The sequence below is a fragment of the Silurus meridionalis genome, chromosome 1 (assembly GCF_014805685.1).
Source record: "Silurus meridionalis isolate SWU-2019-XX chromosome 1, ASM1480568v1, whole genome shotgun sequence".
Classification (NCBI taxonomy): Eukaryota; Metazoa; Chordata; class Actinopteri; order Siluriformes; family Siluridae; genus Silurus; species Silurus meridionalis.
Genome location: NC_060884.1, coordinates 20370456 through 20390122, shown reverse-complemented (window position 1 = coordinate 20390122; position 19667 = coordinate 20370456). Strand labels below are relative to the sequence as shown.

Below are 19667 nucleotides of genomic sequence, written 5' to 3'. Positions count from 1 at the left end.
TGTGTGTGTGTGTGTGTGTGTGTGTTTTGTCCTTCCTTAAAAAATAAATTTGCTTGTCCTCTTTAAATTTGTGAAACTGGTTTTGCACACTGTTCTTTTAATAAAATCACATCTATTCTTCTGTAAAATCCTTATTTTTATCACCAGCAGTTAATGATTGAGTTTAAATTGCAACAAAAACTTGTAATTGTATGTATTATGTTAATAACTTTTCAGGGCACAAAATGACCACTTCTCACTGAACATCAACGGCTCCTCCGTGCGGATCGTGGAGAGCACCAAATTCCTTGGTGTTTCTCTGGCTGAAAACCTCACCTGGTTCATCAACACCAGCTCTGTAACAATTAAAGCACAGCTTGACATTTACATTTATGGCACTTATCCAGAGTGACTTATAGCTGACAGGTGAAAGTTAAGGGCCTTGCTCAGGGGCCCAGCAGTGGCAGCTTGGTGGTGTTGGGATTTCAACCTGTGACCTTCTGAGCCAAGGTCCAATGCCTTAACCGCTGAGCCACCACCTCCCTCACAACCTTCTACAGAGGGACCATCGAAAGCATCCTGAGCAGCTGCATCACTGCCTAGTTTGGGATTTGCACCGTCTCAAATTGCTAGACCGTACAGCGGATAGTGAGGACAACTGAGAAGATCATTGGGGTCTCTCTTCCTTCCATCATGGACATTTACACCACACTGCATGCTGCATCTAAAAAGCCACTAGCATTGTGGCTGACCACACACACACACACACACACACACACACACACCCCTTAAACACACTCTTCACTCTCCTGCTGTCTAGAAAGAGGTACTGAAGCATTTGGGCCTCACATCCAGCCTGTGTAATAGTTTCTTACCATCAGACTTTTCAACAGGAAGAGACTGAATTCACACACACACACACACACACACACACACACACACACACACACACACACACACACACACACACACATAGAAAAACTAAATAAAACTGTTTGCACAAAATTGCTGTTTGCACACTTGTAGTTTAACCTACTGTTTACTTTTAACCAAATGTTTACATGTACAGTATGTATTTTTGCTGTGAAATTGCTGTGTATACTCTCTACTTGTCTCATGTTGTCTTTTGATTTTTGCACTAAATGTTGCACATTTGCACTTTGTGTTGTTAGTTTATATTTTTGTATATTTCTGTTCCTTTTGGTGATTTATGTTATTCGATGTAGCACCTTGGTCCTGCGGAAACATTGTTCAGTTTCACTGTGTACAGCACTGTATGTGGTTGAAATGACAATACAGTCTACTTGACTTGACTTTAAGTTTCGATTGTAGCAGTATTCATGTTTCAAAAAATACATCTAATCAGCATGTAAACTGCATCATCTACAATAAAGCCATTAAACTGTTGCAGCTAGGTGACGGTAATAATCCATTTACTGTTCTACTGTACACAGGACTGTAGACTGTTACTGTCAAGTTAAAGACAAGTTCATGACAATATTTTAAGGGAACTGAGGTTAAGTCAAACATTGACATTAGTATGTATTATGTAGCAGGCATAATTTCTAAATAATGATCAAGGTTAAAGCATATTTTATAAAATATTAGCTAATCTTTGTGCACAATTATTTAACCATATGAGTTTGAATGTAAAACAAAGATCTAAGTTATTACATTTTAGCTGATAATGTTGTGTGAAGAATGTTGTATAACTGGAGCACAAGAGTGTAATTTTTGTTATAAAAGTATTCACACAACAAAATAAACAGCAAACAAAAAAGATGTTCTAAAACTGTTCAGAAATGAAACTGTGAAACATTAGTGTTAAAGCTAAACGCCTTAGACATTTCACACATGAAAACTGGCCAGCACTTCTCGTGCATCTGAAAGAACGTCATGGTTTACTCATAGCACAAAGTGTCAACAGCACAGGAAGTTGAAAACCATGTTAGCAGCAAAGGAGGAAGCTACACGTTGGGCAATAATTAGTAGATGCAGCACCACAACAGCCTTTAACAACTACCATCTTTACTCTGCACTTCCACATGTAGAAGTGAACAGTTTCGTGATAAACATCTGTCAGAGTCATCTCTGGGGTAGGTTACATATTGCTTTACTTGAAGAACATTCTAGAATATATGTTTGCTGATCGAACATTATAGTAGTTTTATAGGAATCAGTAGACTAATTACTGTAACTGTAAATACTAGCTTATGTTACATCTTACATTCTAACACATACAGAAAAACAACTACAAAAATAACATTAAATGCTATGAGATTTTTTTAAATAGAATTTTATATATGGTTGTAATAGGTTTTTTGAACATTTATGTTGATGTATTGGATGTCAGGAAATAACTTTTTCCTACAGTAGATGATTTGTCTGCTTTGCTGTAAACTTTGTATTAACATTACAAAAGGTCCTATTTATTGATTGTATGTCAAATTGCTTTAAATGGCATAAATATATTTACCTTAGTATGTCATAATGCACCCTGTCAGTCACCAAAATGTGGATTCAATGGCATAAATATACAATAGTTGCAATGGTCTTGTTCCTTCCTTTACCAATGCTAATATCAATTAATTTAACATTTAACATGCCTGGTTGATAAATATAATCCACATGATGCATATTAATTGTTATTAAATAGCTTAAATAAATATTTTCCTAAACCTTTCAGACATTACTTCTACAGTGTTTATGACTGTATATTTTCAAGTTAAAGCTTCTGATTAAATGTGAACCTCTTTTTTGGGGTTTCTCCACACCACCCAACTCCACCTACACACATTGTATATTTCTAGTGCTTTGCATACTTTAGAAGAATGAGTCATAATCTTAACCTTTACCATTCATGTGTTTCCATTGAGCCCAAGTCTTATAATGCATCATAGAAAACACCACTGAGTAGGCACACTTATGTTTATGTGATTGCAGAGCAAAGAGTGAAGAATCATGTCAGGCAGAAATCCTAAAAAGCTTGCCTCTTCTCGGCGTTACAAAAATCGCAACAGAGATACTGAAGAAAAAGAAAATGATGGATTTCCAGACCCTGAACATGAAGACCATGGCAGTGAGCAAAGTCACTTGGTTCCTGAAAGCCAAGCATCTAATGAGTCTTCAGTACTTCATTCTGATCAACCAGTTATAGCTTGCACCAACCCAAACACTTCAGACATTGAACAATCTCTTCACCCACAATCACAGGATCCACTGGCACGAGCTGAAGTAACAAGTAAGAAAAGAAAAATGGGATCAACTCGCAAGCCCAGAAACATTAAATTTGAAGGAATTCATGAAGATGAACCAGAGCACATGATACAGATAAGTGAAGGTGTTAGGGATGAACAGGGATGGACCCCTGAATCATCCATAAAAGAGGATAGGGGAAAAGATGACCAAAAATGTATTTTAGACTGTGCAGGTAATAATGAAAGCTCCATCCTACAAGAGCAGCATTTGGCCATCATGCTAAGTGAAGAAGAACACCAAAATTCAGAAAAAGTTATCCAAAACAAACCTATGGACAACTCTTTTACTGAACTTAACCAATCTCTAAAGACAGAGTTTGGTCAAGATTTATTACATACTTCACTTGATTTCAGCATTGTCACACCAGCCAACTGTAATGTGCCACTACAGGAATCAGACGAATCTTTGCAGATATGTCATCAAATGGACACTTTCAGTGAGCCTGTAGTCTCCTTACCAAACACCACAGACCAGACAAGCATGATAAACATAAGTTACACACCTCTTAATGAAAACAGAGAAGAGAGCCTGGATGTCCAGGCATCTTTGGAAGATCTACTACAAAATGATGAGCCATCTATGACAGAACACACTGTGCTCAAAACAATGGAAGATCAATCCAGTTTAGATTTTATTATTATAGAAAAACAAGAAGATAAACAAGAAAGAGAAGATGTAGACATACCAAACAATTGCAGTGCTGAAGACATAGGACAAAATGAAGTTCCTGAATTACAATCAGCCTCTGTGATAAAGGAACATGAGCACGGGACTCAAGATGACAAAGCAAGCAAAGAAGATGAAAATGTAGTTGACCTTGAGCATATGGATGACACTTTAAAGCTTATTACGGAAAGCATTGGCAAGTTTAAAAGTACAGAACCCAGAGAGGACATGGACGAGAACAAGGAGGTAAGTGTGGCTGTGGATAGAACAGACATTAATTCAGGTGAATGGGTGGTTCTAACAAACCTAAACCAAGTAATGGAGCCAGATAGTAGCACCACTTTACCAATAAATCTGAAAGATCAAGAAGAAGGGTTAGAACAATTGCATTCTTCTGAATTCAGATTCCAGCCTGACAGTAAAATGAAACGTTACAAAGAAAAACAATATGATTTTTCTGAGGGCATTATGCATTATGATAAAGAAGCACTAGGCACAGAGAAAGGGGTGGAGAATGATGACAGGCAATATACAGCTTCTAATCAGTTGTTATTTTCTAAAGTAAGTTCAACTAATATGTTACATTGTGTCCTTGAATCTGGTGAAACACAGTATGGGGAAACAGAAACCAGCAGCCAGACATGCAACCTTCCACATAACAATCCAGGGGAATTTCCAAGTGAGTTGGAACTTCAATCAAAGAAAGTTTGTTTTGATGAGATGCTTGAAAATGTCATCAAAGATAGATCTGAATTTTTAGCCCTAGAAACTGATGTTGTTTTTGAAGACAACAATGATGACATAAATGAAGATAAGAATTCTGGTTCTACAGTAACTTTTACAAAGGAGGGCTTTATAAGAGTGGATGATGAAAAGGATGGTGTGTCCACATTTATGATCGAGAATGAACTGAAATCAGTCATCACAAATACACAAGATTATGCTTCTGCAGATAAGGCATCCATGGTACTTGAGGAATTTGATATTAAGAGTCCTGATAAAGAGAGCACCAGTCCAGTTCATATTCCCCCTGCAAGCAACCCAATGGAGCTCAATCCTAAAACACAATTTAAATTAGACATGCAGGTCTATAATCCCATAGCTGTACCTAATCAGACTCAAAACGTGTCTGAAGAATGTATAGTAAATCTGACAAACAGAGAATCTGAAGCAGAGCAATTTAAAAGCACATTTCCAATTGTACATGAAACAAGATTGGGTCAGGATGATGCAGTAGCAGAAAATGTGAGCTTTTGTCACTCTGAGAAAAACAACATAGATTTAAGTCACAGAAATCTTGGTTTACTTATCCCAGAAGGTGACCAGAAAGAAACCATGCAGGTACAGAGCATAGAAGAAATAACATGTGTCTCAGAGAATGTAACATTCGGCTTCAATCCTGAAACATCATATCATCCTCGGTCCACAGTGTCCCTGAATATCAAGGAACCTGACCAAATAAATAAAAATGTAATGGAAAAAGATGAAAATGTTACTAATGCTGTGGTTGAAAATGAAAACACAAATTCTTCACAAGAACATTATGAAGCACCTAAGCACATCTCAACAGGACTTGTCAGCACAAATCAAGAATGTGGTGTACTTGACAGACAGGATGAGGAAACAGTAATGGTGAAAAATATTTGCGGAGGGGTTTATACCACACATATCATGTTGTCAGATGATAATGAACATCTGGTTGACAGAGAGGACTTTAAAATGCTAAGCAGAACAGAAAGGGCTGAAAGTATTGTACAAAATCAAGAAGCAATATGTGACGGAGACAAAGATGGTCAATGCATGTCAATAGAAGAGCCTCATCAACATACTCATATAGATTTGAAATTTGAAGAGTCCAAATCATCAGAATCTACTGAGCATGTTAACTCCAAAACGTCTGCTCTGGATACAGGTGAAGCAGCTCAACTGCCAGAAGCTAACAACATACAAACTACCACTACCACTACTATTCTCGAGGAAGATCATGTGTTGATTAGCACAAAGAGAGGCAGAAAAAAAATGGGATCAACACGCAAGGGAGCAAAGAGAGAATTAAAAGATGAAGAAAAAGTAAGCAATGCAAGAGGATTGAGTGATATAATAGAGAAACAGCAAAAACCAATAGTGAATGAGGAAAAGGATGCAGAGTCCATGCTTTTAAATGAACAAGAAATTACATCAGTCATCACACCAATACACGATAATACTTTCAAAGATAATGCATGCCTAGTAGTAAAAAAGCATTGTGAAAAGAGTCCTGATAAACATGCCAGTTCTACATGTGGTGCAGTGGAGCTAATTTCAGAGACACAGGCGGTGACAGATATGGAGATACACACAGAAAATGTTCATGAAGTTGAATTTGATCAGAACCAAAACAAATGTAAAGAACATCTACAAAATGTAAATGAGGGGGGAAAAGAAACAGAGCAATGTGAAAACACAAACCAGTTTGTTCAGATACAGGAATCAAAATCACTGCAGGTTGATGTGATAAAAGAACATTTGGAATTTAGCAATTTTTCAAACAAATTTGAAGCAATCGAAAAAAAAGAAAACACACAGGAAGAAATCACCATGGTTATTGAGGAAGAAAGAAATGATCCAAAGGATGAAATAAATGCTGGTCATACAGAAAACTTTACCAAAGAGGACACAATAGCAGTATGTTCACAACAATATACACTGTGTGAATTATCCTCTCAAACTACTGATCTGAGTTTATCCACAATTAAACATCCATCACCTGCACCAGAGCATCATGAGGTCATGGAAGAAAATGGCAATAGTGTAGACAATGTGGACACCAGAAATGCAGAAATCCATACACAAACTCAAATTAAGAAAAAGAAGAAATTTGGGTCAACAAGGAGACCCCATGGAGGACACGAACAACATGCAGAAGAAGAGAAAAGAGAACTAAAAGATGCAGAAGATACCGAAGAAATTGAACATCAAATCATAACTCAGGATAGAACTTCACATATGATCACTGAATCACAGAATCCTGTGAGTGAAGTGTTACTAGACATCAGTGACTCACAAGTGACAACTGAACAAAAGGAAATAATTCCATCAGAATTCGAAATCATGACAGAAAGGATCAATGCACCACCTGCATTATTAGATGAAGTTGATCAGATTCACACTGAGCTCTCTGATGAGGTAAGCAATGCAGGAGAACTGACTGATGTTACAGAGCAAGATGAAAAACCGGTAGTGAACGAGGAGAAGGACACAGAGTCCATAGTTTTAAATGATCAAGAAATGGCACCAGTCATCTCACCAATAAAGAATGATGCATTCATGGAAAATGTGTTCCTTGCAGTCAATAAGCATAATGAAGAGAGTCCTGATTATGAACATGCCAGTTCTACATGTAAACCAGTGGAGCTCATTCCTGAAATGCAGGCCATGTCTGACATGCAGCTGACCACAGAAGATATTAATGCAGTTGTGTCCGATGAGAACCAAAACAATTGTGAAGAACAGTTTGAAAATCCAACTAGCAGGGAATCAGAACCAGATCAAAATGTAATCACAAACCCATTGGTAAACATACAGGAATCAAAATCACCTGAAGTTGGTGCGATAGAAGAACATTTGGAATTTAGCAGCTCTGAGAAAAAGAGGAAGATTGGTTCCACTCGAAAAAGCCTTAGAGTCCAAAATCCTGTTAGTGACCAGAAAAACAAGTATAAAACAATTGAAGAAAAAGAAAACATAGGGGAACAAAACACAGACCAAAATAGTTCCATTGATGGGGTTATCAAAGAAGAGATTAAGGACTCAAATGAAGAAATAATTGCTGGTCAAACGGAAAACTTTACCACTGAGGACATTACAACAGTATGTTCACAACAATATACACTGTGTGAATTATCCTCTCAAACCACTGATCTGAGTTTATTCACAATTGAACATCCATCACCTGCACCAGAGCATCATGGGGTCATAAAAGATAATGGCAATAGTGTAGACAATGTGGACACCAGAAATGAAGAAATCCATACACAAACCCAAATTAAGAAAAAGAAAAAATTTGGGTCAACAAGGAGACCCCACGGAGAACACAAAACACATGCTGAAGAAGAGAAAGGAGAATGGAAAAATGCAGAAGTTACAGAAGAAATTAAACCTCAAATCATAACTCAGGATGCAACTTCACATATGATCACTGAATCACAGAATGTGAGCGAGATGTCACTAGACATCAATGATTTACTAGTGACAACTGAACAAAAAGAAATAATTCAATCAGAAATCGAAATCATGACAGAAAGGATCAATGCACCACCTGCATTATTAAATGAAGTTGATCAGATTCACACTGAGCTCTCTGCTGAGGTAAACAATGCAGGAGAACTGACTGATGTTACAGAGCAAGATGAAAAACCGGTAGTGAACGAGGAGAAGGACACAGAGTCCATAGTTTTAAATGATCAAGAAATGGCACCAGTCATCTCACCAATAAAGAATGATGCATTCATGGAAAATGTGTTCCTTGCAGTCAATAAGCATAATGAAGAGAGTCCTGATCATGAACATGCCAGTTCTACAGGTGAACCAGTGGAGCTCATTCCTGAAATGCAGGCCATGTCTGACATGCAGCTGACCACAGAAGATATTGATGCAGTTGTGTCCGATGAGAACCAAAACAATTGTGAAGAACAGTTTGAGAATCCAGCTAGCAGGGAATCAGAACCAGATCAAAATGTGATCACAAACCCATTGGTAAAGATACAGGAATCAAAATCACCTGAAGTTAATGTGATAGAAGAACATTTGGAATTTAGCAGCTCTGAGAAAAAGAGGAAGATTGGTTCCACTCGAAAAAGCCTTAGAGTCCAAAATCCTGTTAGTGACCAGAAAAACAAGTATAAAACAATTGAAGAAAAAGAAAACATAATGGAACAAAATACAGACCAAAATAGTTCCAATGATGGGGTTATCAAAGAAGAGATTAAGGACTCAAATGAAGAAATAATTGCTGGTCAAACGGAAAACTTTACCACTGAGGACATTACAACAGTATGTTCACAACAATATACACTGTGTGAATTATCCTCTCAAACCACTGATATGAGTTTATTCACAATTGAACATCCATCACCTGCACCAGAGCATCATGGGGTCATGGAAGATAATGGCAATAGTGTAGACAATGTGGACACCAGAAATGCAGAAATCCATACACAAACTCAAATTAAGAAAAAAAAGAAATTTGGGTCAACAAGGAGACCCCATGGAGAACACAAAACACATGCTGAAGAAGAGAAAGGAGAATGGAAAGATGCAGAAGTTACAGAAGAAATTAAACCTCAAATCATAACTCAGGATGCAACTTCACATATGATCACTGAATCACAGAATGTGAGCGAGATGTCACTAGACATCAATGACTCACTAGTGACAACTGAACAAAAAGAAATAATTCAATCAGAAATCGAAATCATGACAGAAAGGATCAATGCACCACCTGCATTATTAAATGAAGTTGATCAGATTCACACTGAGCTCTCTGCTGAGGTAAAGAATGCAGGAGAACTAGCTGATGTTACAGAGCAAGATGAGAAAACGGTAGTTAATGAAGAGAAGGACACAGAGTCATTAGTTTTAAATGATCAAGAAATGGCACCAGTCATCTCACCAATAAAGAATGATGAATTCATGGAAAATGTGTTCCTTGCAGCCAATAAGCATAATGAAGAGAGTCCTGATCATGAACATGCCAGTTCTACATGTGAACCAGTGGAGCTCATTCCTGAAATGCAGGCCATGTCTGACATGCAGCTGACCACAGAAGATATTGATGCAGTTTTGTCTGATCAAAACCAAAACAAATGTGAAGAACAGTTTGAGAATCCAACTAGCAAAGAATCAGAACCAGATCAAAATGTAATCACAAGCCCATTGGTAAAGATACAGGAATCAAAATCACCTGAAGTTGATGTGATAGAAAAACATTTGGAATTTAGCAGCACTGAGAAAAAGAGGAAGATTGGTTCCACTCGAAAAAGCCTTAGAGTCCAAAATCTTGGTAGTGACCAGAAAAACAAGTATAAAACAATTGAAGAAAAAGAAAACATAGGGGAACAAAACACAAACCAAAATAGTTCCAATGATGGGGTTATCAAAGAAGAGATTAAGGACTCGAATGAAGAAATAATTGCTGGTCAAACGGAAAACTTTACCACTGAGGACATTACAACAGTATGTTCACAACAATATACACTGTGTGAATTATCCTCTCAAACTACTGATCTGAGTTTATTCACAACTGAACATCCATCACCTGCACCAGAGCATCATGAGGTCATGAAAGATAATGGCAATAGTGTAGACAATGTGGACACCAGAAATGCAGAAATCCATACACAAACTCAAATTAAGAAAAAGAAGAAATTTGGGTCAACAAGGAGACCCCATGGAGAACACAAAACACATGCTGAAGAAGAGAAAGGAGAATGGAAAGATGCAGAAATTAAAGAAGAAATTGAACATCAAATTATAACTCAGGATGCAACTTCAAATATTCTCACTGAATCACAGAATGTGAGCGAGTTATCAATAGACATCAATGACTCACTAGTGACAACTGAACAAAAAGAAATAATTCCATCAGAAATCGAAATCATGACAGAAAAGATCGATGCACCACCTGCATTATTAAATGAAGTTGATCAGATTCACATTGAGCGCTCTGATGAGGTAAACAATGCAGGAGAACTGACTGATGTTACAGAGCAAGATGAAAAAACGGTAGTAAACGAGGAGAAGGACACAGAGTCATTAGTTTTAAATGATCACCATCATCTCATCATCTCATCATCTCATCAGATGGCACCAGTCATCTCACCAATAAAGAATGATGCATTCATGGAAAATGTGTTCCTTGCAGTCAATAAGCATAATGAAGAGAGTCCTGATCATGAACATGCCAGTTCTACATGTGAACCAGTGGAGCTCATTCCTGAAATGCAGGCCATGTCTGACATGCAGCTGACCACAGAAGATATTGATGCAGTTGTGTCCGATCAGAACCAAAACAAATGTGAAGAACAGCTTGAGAATCCAGCTAGCAGGGAATCAGAACCAGATCAAAATGTAATCACAAACCCATTGGTAAAGATACAGGAATCAAAATCACCTGAAGTTAATGTGATAGAAGAACATTTGGAATTTAGCAGCTCTGAGAAAAAGAGGAAGATTGGTTCCACTCGAAAAAGCCTTAGAGTCCAAAATCCTGTTAGTGACCAGAAAAACAAGTATAAAACAATTGAAGAAAAAGAAAACATAATGGAACAAAACACAGACCAAAATAGTTCCATTGATGGGGTTATCAAAGAAGAGACTAAGGACTCAAATGAAGAAATAATTGCTGGTCAAACTGAAAACTTTACCACTGAGGACATTACAACAGTATGTTCACAACAATATACACTGTGTGAATTATCCTCTCAAACCACTGATTTGAGTTTATTCACAATTGAACATCCATCACCTGCATCAGAGCATCATGGGGTCATGGAAGACAATGGCAATAGTGTAGACAATGTGGACACCAGAAATGCAGAAATCCATACACAAACTCAAAGTAAGAAAAAGAAGAAATTTGGGTCAACAAGGAGACCCCATGGAGAACACAAAACACATGCTGAAGAAGAGAAAGGAGAACTGAAAGATGCAGAAGTTACAGAAGAAATTAAACATCAAATCACAACTCGGGATGCAACTTCACATATGCTCACTGAATCACAGAATCCTGTGAGTGAAGTGTCACTAAACATTAATGACTCACTTGTGCCAACTGATCAACAAGAAAAAATTCAATCAGAAAATGAAATCATGACAGAAAGGATTGATGCACCACCTGCATTATTAGATGAAAGTAAACAGTTTCACATTGAGCTCTCTGATGAGGTAAGCGATGCAGGAGAACTGACTGATGTTACAGAGCAAGAGGAAAAAACAGTAGTGAATGTGGAGAAGGACACAGTGTCCAGAATTTTGAATAAGCAAGTAATGGCACCAGTCATCTCACCAATGCAGGATAATACAATCATAGAAAATTTGTTCCTTGCAGTCAATAATCATAATGACAAGAGTCCTGATCATGAACATGCCAGTTCTACATGTGGACCAGTGGAGCTCATTCCTGAAATGCAGGCCATGTCTGATATGCAGCTGACCACAGAAAATATTGATGCAGTTGTGTCCGATGAGAACCAAAACAAATGTGAAGAACAGCTTGAGAATCCAACTAGCAGGGAATCAGAACCAGATCAAAATGTAATCACAAGCCCATTTGTTCAGATACAGGATTCAAATTCACCTCAAGTTGATGTGATAAAAGAAAATTTGGAATTTAGCAGCTCTAAGAAAAGAAGGAAGATTGGTTCCACTCGAAAGAGTCTTAGAGGCCAAATCCCTGGCAGTGACCAGATAAACAAATCTGAAGCAATAAATGAACAAGAAAATATACAGGAACAAGACACAGATCAAAATGATAGAAGCACTGGGGTTATCAAAGAAGAGAGTAATGATTCAAAGGAAGAAATACATGTAAGTCATACAGAAAACTTTACCAATGAGGACATAATAGCAGTGTGTTCACAACAATATACACTGTGTGAATTATCCTCTCAAACTACTGATCTGAGTTTATCTACAATTGAACATCCATCACCTGCACCACAGCATCCTGAGGTCATTAGAGATGATGAGAAAAATGTAGAGAATGTGGAAAACAGAAACGCAGAAATCCATACACAAACTCCAAGTAAGAAAAAGAAGAAATTTGGGTCAACAAGGAGACCCCATGGAGGACACGAACAACATGCTGAAGGAGAAAAAAATGAATTGAAAGATGCAGAAGTTACAGAAGAACTTGAACATCAAATCATAACTCAGGATGCAACTTCACATATTCTCACTGAATCACAGAATCCTGTAAGTGAAGTGTCACTAGACATCAGTGACTCACTAGTGACAACTGAACAACAAGAAATAATTAAATCAGTAAATGAAATCATGAAAGAAAGGATTGATGCACCACCTGCATTATCAGATGAAAGTGAACAGATTCACACTGAGCTCTCTGATGAGGTAAGCAATACAGGAGAACAGGCTAATATTATAGAGCATGAGGAAAAACCTGTAGTGAATGAAGAAAAGGAGACAGAGTCAATAGTTCTAAATGAACAAGGATTGGAACCAGTCATCTCACCAATGCAAGATAATACATTCATAGAAAATGTGTTCCTTGCAGTCAAAAAGCATGGTGACGAGAGTCCTGATCATGAGCATGCCAGTTCTACATGTGGCCCAGTGGAGCTCATTTCTGAAATGGAGGCCATGTCTGACATGCAAATGACCAAAGAAAATATTACTGCAGTTATATCCGATGAGAACCAAAACAAATGTGAAGAACAGCTTGAGAATCCAGCTAGCAGGGAATCAGAACCAGATCAACATGTAATCACAAGCCCATTTGTTCAGATACATGATTCAAATTCACCTCAAGTTGATGTGATAAAAGAAAATTTGGAATTTAGCAGCTCTAAGAAAAAAAGGAAGATTGGTTCCACTCGAAGGAGTCTTAGAGGCCAAATCCCTGGTAGTGACCAGAAAATAAAATCTGAAGCAATCAATGAACAAGAAAATATACAGGAACAAGACACAGATCAAAATGATAGCAGCACTTGTGTTATCGAAGAAGAGAGTAATGATTCAAAGAAAGAAATACATGTAAGTCATACAGAAAACATCACTAAAGAGGACATTACAACAATATTTTCACAACAATATACACTGTGTGAATTATCCTCTCAAACTACTGATCTAAGTTTATCTACAAATGAACATCCATCACCTGCACCACAGCATCCTGAGGTCATTGAAGATAATGAAATGGCACCAGTCATCTCACCAATAAAGAATGATGCATTCATGGAAAATGTGTTCCTTGCAGTCAATAAGCATAATGAAGAGAGTCCTGATCATGAACATGCCAGTTCTACATGTGAACCAGTGGAGCTCATTCCTGAAATGCAGGCCATGTCTGACATGCAGCTGACAACAGAAGATATTGATGCAGTTTTGTCCGATCAGAACCAAAACAAATGTGAAGAACAGCTTGAGAATCCAACTAGCAGGGAATCAGAACCAGATCAAAATGTAATCACAAGCCCATTGTTAAAGATACAGGAATCAAAATCACCTGAAGTTGATGTGATAGAAAAACATTTGGAATTTAGGAGCTCTGAGAAAAAGAGGAAGATTGGTTCCACTCGAAAAAGCCTTAGAGTCCAAAATCCTGGTAGTGACCAGAAAAACAAGTATAAAACAATTGAAGAAAAAGAAAACATAATGGAACAAAATACAGACCAATATAGTTCCATTGATGGGGTTATCAAAGAAGAGATTAAGGACTCAAATGAAGAAATAATTGCTGGTCAAACGGAAAACTTTACCACTGAGGACATTACAACAGTATGTTCACAACAATATACACTGTGTGAATTATCCTCTCAAACTACTGATCTGAGTTTATTCACAATTGAACATCCATCACCTGCACCAGAGCATCATGAGGTCATGAAAGACAATGGCAATAGTGTAGACAATGTGGACACCAGAAATGCAGAAATCCATACACAAACTCAAATTAAGAAAAAAAGAAATTTGGTTCAACAAGGAGACCCCATGGAGGATACCAACAACATGTTGAAAGAGAGATAGGAGAATGGAATGATCCAGAAATTACTGAAGAAATAAATATCATGGATCAAGCAGCAAGTTCAAACTTGTTTTCTGACCCAAACAATGCTATGAGTGAGTTTTTACTTAATACTCTTCAACCATCTTTGAAAGCTGAGCAAGGTGTGGAGTCTAATGAAAGTGAAAGCACCATGCAACGATCGTATCCTTCCCTTGAACCAGTGGAATTTATTCCTGAAACACAAGCTAGACTAGACATGCCAGTGTTAGCCGAACAGTACCAAACAATGTCTGCAGAACATCAAGAGAGTTCAAAAAATAGAGAAACAGAACCAGAGCAATATGAAGACTCTTGTGCAGCTCACATAGAGGAATTAAAGTTGGACAATGTGGCAATACAGAACACAGCACAAACAAAAGATAGTTACTCTGGGAGAAAAAAGAAGATGGGTTCAACTCGGAAGAGTCTTCGAGTAATGAGGGACAATGAATGCATTCAAGAACCAACAACAGAAAAAACTACTCCAAACTCAGAGCTAATTAATGCAAAAAAAGGAACACTTAATTTAAACACAGAAATAGCTCATCAGTCCATACAGACACTTTCCCAGCCAATATATGTCATAGAACCTGAAAGAGAAAAAACTGGGTTGACTTACAAGAATCGTGAAGAAGGACAGGAAAAAAATGAAGACAGAGACCCAAGAAATGTTGGCGATATTGACAGAGAATCCTTAAAATCAAAAGCAATAGAGGACATGGTTAATTCTGATTTAAACTTGTGTGGTAAAGAGGTAAGAATACAAGATTATGAACTGCCAATTCACCTTAAACCTGATCCATCAGAAGGCTCTCTTCTTAGTGAAATTGAGCTTTACTTAAATAAAAATACCTTAAATACTGCAACTACAACTACAACAAACCTTAATATACCAGAATTATCAGAACCAATGTCTGAGGGGTCTCTTCAGCTATCATCTCAAAACCCTAAAATTCACTTGGAACCAAACTCCCCAGCAAGAAGAAAAATGGGGTCAAGTCGCAAGATGTCTAAAAACAAGCATACAGAAAAAATATCCGATGAGGGCGGAGCGTCTGAACAGGAAAACTTGAATTTTAAGAAGAATAATGTTAAAAATAGTGAACCTAAAACAGAGGCAAAGACAGATATGGATACTGTCATGGCAGAAAGCACAGAAGAATCTGTTGAAGTTATGTCTGAAGTCCAAGCTATCTCTCAAATTAAAGAGAGTAGTACACAAGCTTCAGGGCAGCCACTTCCAGAAGTTAGGCGAAAGTTTGGGTCCAGACGCACAACAAATGGAAGAAGTGGTCTAGGTGCATTTACACATGATGATTATGAGAGCAACCAGAAAAACACAGACGTTCAAGCAACTAAAGATGGAAAAATGGTATGCATGTTATATCTTTATTAATGTGTGTGTTTTTTTTTTACTTTTTTTTGTATGTATATTCTTGTCCACTTGTTTATTTGTGCAAATAGAATAAATAGGCTGTATTTCACAGGTGTCTGACCCAGAGTTGATCAAAGAACCAGAGAGTACAGCAATCTCTCAGCCAGTCTCTGAGAAAAGGTATTAATGACGTTTTTTGGCATTTGTGTTTTATTATTATTATTATTATTATTATTATTATTATTATTATTATAAATAATATTAATATTATTGTTGTTGTTTAAAGTTGATCAGTCACACCATGAAGTTATGGAAAAATAGTGTAGTGGAAGCTAGGCTGGGAGGAGAGGTGACCATCTGTGAGCAACAGTATTGTTTCATGTTGAGGAAATGCACTCTGAAGACAATATTTGCTTTGAGAATATTTTCAAACAGAAGTATAGAGATGGCCAGGAGGAGTTGCATCGTGTGTTTGTGGATCTAGGTAAAGCATATGACAGGGTGCCAAGAGAGTAGTTGTGGTATTGTATGAGGAAGTCAGGTGTGGCAGAGAAGTATGTGAGGGTGGTGCAAAACATGAATGAGGACAGTGTAATAGCAGTGAAGTGTGCAGTAGGAACGACAGACTGGTTCAAGGTGGAGGTTAGATTGCAAAAAGGATCGGCTCTGAGCCCTTGGCTCAATGGACAGGTTGACGGACGAGGTCGGACAGGAGTCTCCATGGACTATGATGTTTGGGGATGATATTGGTATTTGTGTTGACAGTAGGGAGCAGGTGGAGAAGAGTCTGGAGTGGTGGAGGTACGTGCTGGAGAGAAGGGGAATGAAAGTCAGTAGGAGTAAGACAGAGTACATGTGTGTGAATAAGAGGGGGGGCAGTGGAATGGTGCGGTGCGGTTGCAGGGAGAAGAGGTGGAGAAGGTGGAGGAGGTCAGGTATCTGGGGTCAACAGTCCAAAGTAATGGAGAGTGTGTTAGAGAAGTGAAGAAAGAGTGCAGGCAGGGTGGAGTGGGTGGAGAAGAGTGGCAGGAGTGATTTGTGATAGGAGTATCTGCAAGAGTGAAAGGGAAAGTTTATAGGACTGTGGTGAGACCTGCGATGTTGTATGGTTTAGAGACAGTGACATTGAGTAAAAGACAGGAGGTGGGGCTGGAGGTAGCAGAGTTGAAGATGCTGAGATTTTTATTAGGAGTGTCGAGGATGAACAGGATTAGAAATTAGTTTATTAGAGGGACCACGCATGTAGGAAATTTTGGAGACAAGGTGAGGGAGTTGAGATTGAGATGGTTTGGTCATGTGCATAGGAGGGACATGCGGTATATTGGTAGAAGAATGCTGAAGATACAAAGGAAAAGAGGAAGGCCAAGTAAAAGGATTATAGATGTGGTGAGGGAAGACATGCAGGTGTAGAGGACAGGGTGATATGCAGACAGACTGGAGCAGCCAGAAGAAGAATGTTGTCATTGTTGTCATGTCGTGTTAAAAATAAAAGTAATCGCTCCTTATTCTGGCTTGTTATGACTATTATGAATGTTGTTAAATTATCCAAAATTGCACACACTCCAGAGTCTGCCTTGATGTTCTTTCATGTTCTGCTATTTTCACTGTATGCTTACTGCATAGTTTTTTTTATCCAGACCAGGAATCGATGAGGTTACAACAACCACTGTGGACGATACAAATGTATCTACCGAAGCTGGCCTTGTTTCTTTGGATGACCTGGAGAAATCATCACTATTTGTTGTAAGCACTGGAGGAAAACCAAAAATTGATTTTGAGCAATGGAATGAACAACGTAAGTGCAGAAATTAAGGTGTTTTTTAAACAGTAGTTGATGCTCTATAGTTTGGGGGAATAATTGTTGTTAAATAGCCTGTAACAAGCTTAAATTACTTGTGTAGTTCCAGAATTTGAAGAGGTGGTATATAACATTGTGATGGTGGGAAATAGTAGCGTAGGCAAGACGTCCTTCATTAAAAGGTTACAGAATGGGCAATTCATCCCAGACTACAGTGCGACTATTGGTGAGTCTGATTAATTTATTTAAATGCCTTGTATCTGTTATTAATCAGTCCCAAATTGTCTCAAAAGTGTGTAATTTGTGCCTGTCTACACATACCTTTACGCACTCAGGTGTTGACACCTTCGTCCAGACTATCCAATTTGGTAATAGAACAGTTAAGCTTTATGTGTGGGACACAGCAGGTCAAGAGAGGTAAGATATCAGTAAATAAACAATGCATGCAATACATATAAAAATATCCAGTGTTTGTTTTTTATTATTCATTTATGAAACTGTCATACTTAGGTATCACAGCATAACTAAGCAGGTCTTTAACAAGGCCCAAGGACTTCTGCTGATGTATGATATAACATCATCTCAGAGTTTCCATGCAATTCGTTCCTGGATCTCACAGGTTCAGGTTAGTTTATCCATTATAATAAAATAGAGAAAAAAGTGAAGACAGGTAATGTAATTTAACATTAATAGCCTACCAATGTTTTCTTTTTCTCTGAAATTCATTGAATTAAACTTACACCCTAGAATTATTTCAATAATATGATGTGCTTTTCAATTATCGAAATATACCTACACAGGAAAAGGCTCCACCCGAGGTTATCTTGATGTTACTTGGCAACAAAAATGACTGTGCTCATCGAGAAGTTCAGCTACAGGAAGGGGAAAATCTAGCAAAAGTACAGTAATATAAATACTGACTTTTTTCACTTATCACCTGTGTAAACATCGACAGATATCTGATTATTGCTTTGGATTGTTTAAAATTAATTCTACTCTGGGAAAAAAAAAACACTGTTTCTTTTTAACCAACACAGGAGTATGACATTCATTTCATGGAGTGCAGTGCTGCAACTGGTGAGAATGTGTTAGACTCTATGAAGACTCTAGCGTGGTAAGGGAAGAAAAATTGTCTATCATCTCAGTTTTATCATTTGATTATGCAATAACTTGTTAATTCTTGCTTGTGAGTGTGTTAATATTATTGTTGCTTGTGTTAATATCACTAGGTTACTGGTGAAACAGAGAGTGAGGAAAGTGGATGAATATACAACATTACAGCCAAAGCCACAAAATAAGAAGTCAGGTTGCTGTTGAACCTTTATTGTACACACACATGCATGCACACACACACACATGCACGCACACACACACACACACGCGCACACAAACCCACACATACACAAACACACATCATTGTTTATATGCTTTATGAAATATATTTATACAAAATGTGTAATAATATAAAGAGTATTAAAGAATGTTCACTGTATTTGTATTTGTATTTTTATAGAGCAAGGATTATTTGATTCATCGCTGTTTTCATGCTTTGATTTGTTCCATAAAATTAAATGTTTATGATCGAGATTAATGAATTAAAGATCCAGTTCACCATTTAACTTACTTTACTGTTTGTTTTGTATTTTCTTTCTGAACCCAATGTGGGCAGACAGTTATCTTAAAACTGCATTTATCAATAAATCATGTTAAATATTGTGTACATTTGTGGTGCTTTGGTGTTTTTTTAAAGTATTGGCTAATACGTATTGAGTATGAAACTGTCTTTTAATTAAGATGAACTGGCTTTACTAAAATTAACCTGAGGAACA

The 19667-nt window shown here is 37.5% G+C and overlaps 2 protein-coding genes across 7 annotated transcripts; both read left to right on the top strand.

Moving 5' to 3' along the window:
• The first annotated feature begins 1974 nt into the window (after window positions 1–1974).
• On the top strand, window positions 1975–14655 carry LOC124383762. Of its 4 annotated transcripts, none has more exons than XM_046846068.1 (4): window positions 1975–2075; window positions 2923–3022; window positions 3053–4149; window positions 4516–14655. In XM_046846068.1, exons 2-4 carry the CDS (start codon window positions 2941–2943, stop codon window positions 14644–14646), a joined length of 11310 nt encoding a protein of 3769 aa, XP_046702024.1. In that variant the 5' UTR covers window positions 1975–2075; window positions 2923–2940; the 3' UTR covers window positions 14647–14655. The 4 variants fall into 4 exon arrangements, with proteins under 4 accessions (XP_046702024.1, XP_046702041.1, XP_046702033.1 ...); XM_046846085.1 differs by having other exon boundaries at window positions 2923–4149; window positions 4516–10743; window positions 13816–14655; XM_046846077.1 differs by having other exon boundaries at window positions 2923–4149; window positions 4516–11093; window positions 11265–14655.
• Window positions 14655–19558, top strand: rab44 (RAB44, member RAS oncogene family). Of its 3 annotated transcripts, XM_046846100.1 has the most exons (10): window positions 14655–15848; window positions 15888–16037; window positions 16153–16220; window positions 17678–17835; window positions 17942–18064; window positions 18174–18255; window positions 18349–18463; window positions 18639–18737; window positions 18876–18952; window positions 19068–19558. In XM_046846100.1, the coding sequence occupies exons 1-10, from the start codon at window positions 14688–14690 to the stop codon at window positions 19153–19155; spliced, it is 2121 nt and encodes a 706-aa protein (XP_046702056.1). In that variant the 5' UTR covers window positions 14655–14687; the 3' UTR covers window positions 19156–19558. The 3 variants fall into 3 exon arrangements, with proteins under 3 accessions (XP_046702056.1, XP_046702049.1, XP_046702065.1); XM_046846093.1 differs by having other exon boundaries at window positions 14655–16037; XM_046846109.1 differs by lacking the exons at window positions 14655–15848; window positions 15888–16037; window positions 16153–16220 and adding an exon at window positions 16562–16841.
• The last annotated feature ends 109 nt before the right edge of the window (window positions 19559–19667 follow it).